General features: G+C 41.5%; 1 protein-coding gene across 1 annotated transcript; it reads left to right on the top strand.

Annotated features, from left to right (window-relative positions):
• The first annotated feature begins 623 nt into the window (after positions 1 to 623).
• Positions 624 to 1583, top strand: LOC114475292 (olfactory receptor-like protein COR4). The gene has a single exon (XM_028465982.1). It carries the CDS (start codon positions 627 to 629, stop codon positions 1581 to 1583), a length of 957 nt encoding a protein of 318 aa, XP_028321783.1. The 5' UTR covers positions 624 to 626.
• The last annotated feature ends 698 nt before the right edge of the window (positions 1584 to 2281 follow it).

Raw genomic sequence — 2281 nt, 5'->3', positions numbered from 1 at the left:
CGTATTCCTTGTCTGTGTTGTATTGTTTTTCATTTTAACCATTTTTTTTAATCATGTGTATTTGAAATAAAACTAAAAAAAATATTTAAAAAAAGAAACTTAATACTTGAGATTTATATGAGGGAATATGAACTTTAGTAACTTTGGTGTAAAATTGAGATTTTGTTCCTAAAACCAGAGAAGTACTAAAAAAGCCTTAAAATAACCATGTGTGTGTGTGTGTCTGTGTGTGTGTGTGTGTGTGTGTGTGTGTGTGTGTGTGTGTGTGTGTGTGTGTGTGTGTGTGTGTGTGTGTGTGTGTGTGTGTGTGTGTGTGTGTGTGCGTGTGTGTGTGTGTGTGTGTGTGCGTGCGTGCGTGCGTGTGTGTGTGCGTGTGTGTGTGTGTGTGTGTGTGTGTGTGTGTGTTGTGTAGTGGATGCAGTGATTCCCTCAGGATGAAGGAGCATCAGTATAAAGCTGCAGAGAAGACGGAAGTCCAGAGTCAGACGTGTTGGACACGTCCAACAATGAGCGACCGTGTGAGCTTAAAGAGGAAGGTTTTCTATAAAGGCAGGTTTCCTCTGTCCTCATTGTGAAGGCCTTCTCTTTGTCTTGTGTGTTTGTGTTTGTGTTGTATTTACAGGTTGATGGAGAACTACACCTACAACAGCTTCACTCTTCAGTTGGAGGGCTTTAAAGTCCACAAAGACTATGTGTACCTCGCTTTTATCTCCTTTTTGCTTGCGTATATCTTCATTATAGTTTTAAATGTGGGCATTGTTGCTCTGATTGTATTTGACACCAACCTCCATCAGCCCATGTATCTGCTTTTCTGTAACCTGCCATTTAATGATGTTTTAGGGAACACTGTTTTGCTTCCACGTATACTAATGGACCTTCTCCTGCCGCCCTCTGAGCGCCACATCACTTACTATGCGTGTGTGGTTCAGGCTTTTTCCGCACACGTTATCGGTACCACCACACACACAGTGCTCATCATCATGGCCTTTGACCGTTATGTGGCCATCTGTAACCCTCTGCGATATTCCACCATCATGACCAACAGGATGGTGGTGAAGCTGACGGCGTCGGCCTGGGGTGTGGCTTTCTTTCTGGTAGCGATCTTACTGGGCCTCACCATCCGGCTCAACAGATGCAGAGCTATGATCATGAACCCGTACTGTGACAACGCCTCTCTCTTCAAGCTCTCCTGTGAGAGCGTGTTAATCAACAACATCTATGGCCTCACCTTCACCGTGCTCCTATTCAGCTCCTCCATTGGCTCCATGGTGCTCACCTACTCTAAGATCACCATTGTCTGTCTGACCAGCAACAGCAAGTCTCTGAACAGCAAAGCCCTGAAGACCTGCAGCACCCACCTGGTTGTGTTTCTGATCATGATATTCTGTGGTTTCACCGTCATCCTAATGCATCGCTTCCCACAATACTCAGACTATAGAAAACTGTCGGCCATCCTGTTCCACGTGGTCCCCGGGGGCCTGAACCCCATCATTTATGGCGTACAGTCGGCAGAGATCAGCAGGTCTCTGTCAAAGGTGTTCTGTCGCCGCTCTGAGCAGAGAAAGGTGGTGAACAGCAGTTAGGTTTCCTCTGCTTCTTTACCTGTGGGTCAGTTAGAGCAGAGACAGGCCCACAAATATGAGATTGTTTGATTTTATCAACAATCTGAGCAATAACACAGGAAAGATTGAGGGCTTGGAGTGTTTTTGTGGTTAGTTTTGGATATTTCTCCATTATTTTTGTGTATACTTTGGAGCCATTTATTGTTTTTAAAGCTAGTAAAGACTTTTTTTCCTTCCTGAAACCAAATAGAGCATCAACTAAGTGAAGTTTAGCCTCAGTGCTGTACAAAAACACTCACACATACTGTATATAAAAGAATTTCATTGAGTCACAACAAATCAGAAATATTTAATGAATATGTAAAAAAAGAAAAAAAAGTACTACAACAAACTTGGGTTTGGATGGTGACGATAAAATAACAGTGATACCAACAGATGAAGATTCAAGCCATAAGTTTTTGAGTCATTTTTCTGTATTTTTGATGTCGCTTTATGTGTTTTTTCTGTCATTCTGTGTACTTTTGTTGTGGTTTTGTATATTTCTCTCTCATTTTATTTGTCAATTGGTGTTGTGTTTTTGTGATTCTGTGTTATTTAAGGGTCATTATTGTTTATCTTATTGTCATTATGTGTATTTTTGACGTCTTTTGTGTTTTTGGAGTAAATTTTGTGTGTTTACTGATGACGCCACTCAAAATAGTTTTCTACAAAACTTGTTT

This window comes from Gouania willdenowi, chromosome 14 (genome assembly GCF_900634775.1).
Source record: "Gouania willdenowi chromosome 14, fGouWil2.1, whole genome shotgun sequence".
Taxonomy (NCBI): Eukaryota; Metazoa; Chordata; class Actinopteri; order Blenniiformes; family Gobiesocidae; genus Gouania; species Gouania willdenowi.
This window is presented reverse-complemented; position numbering and strand designations above follow the sequence as displayed.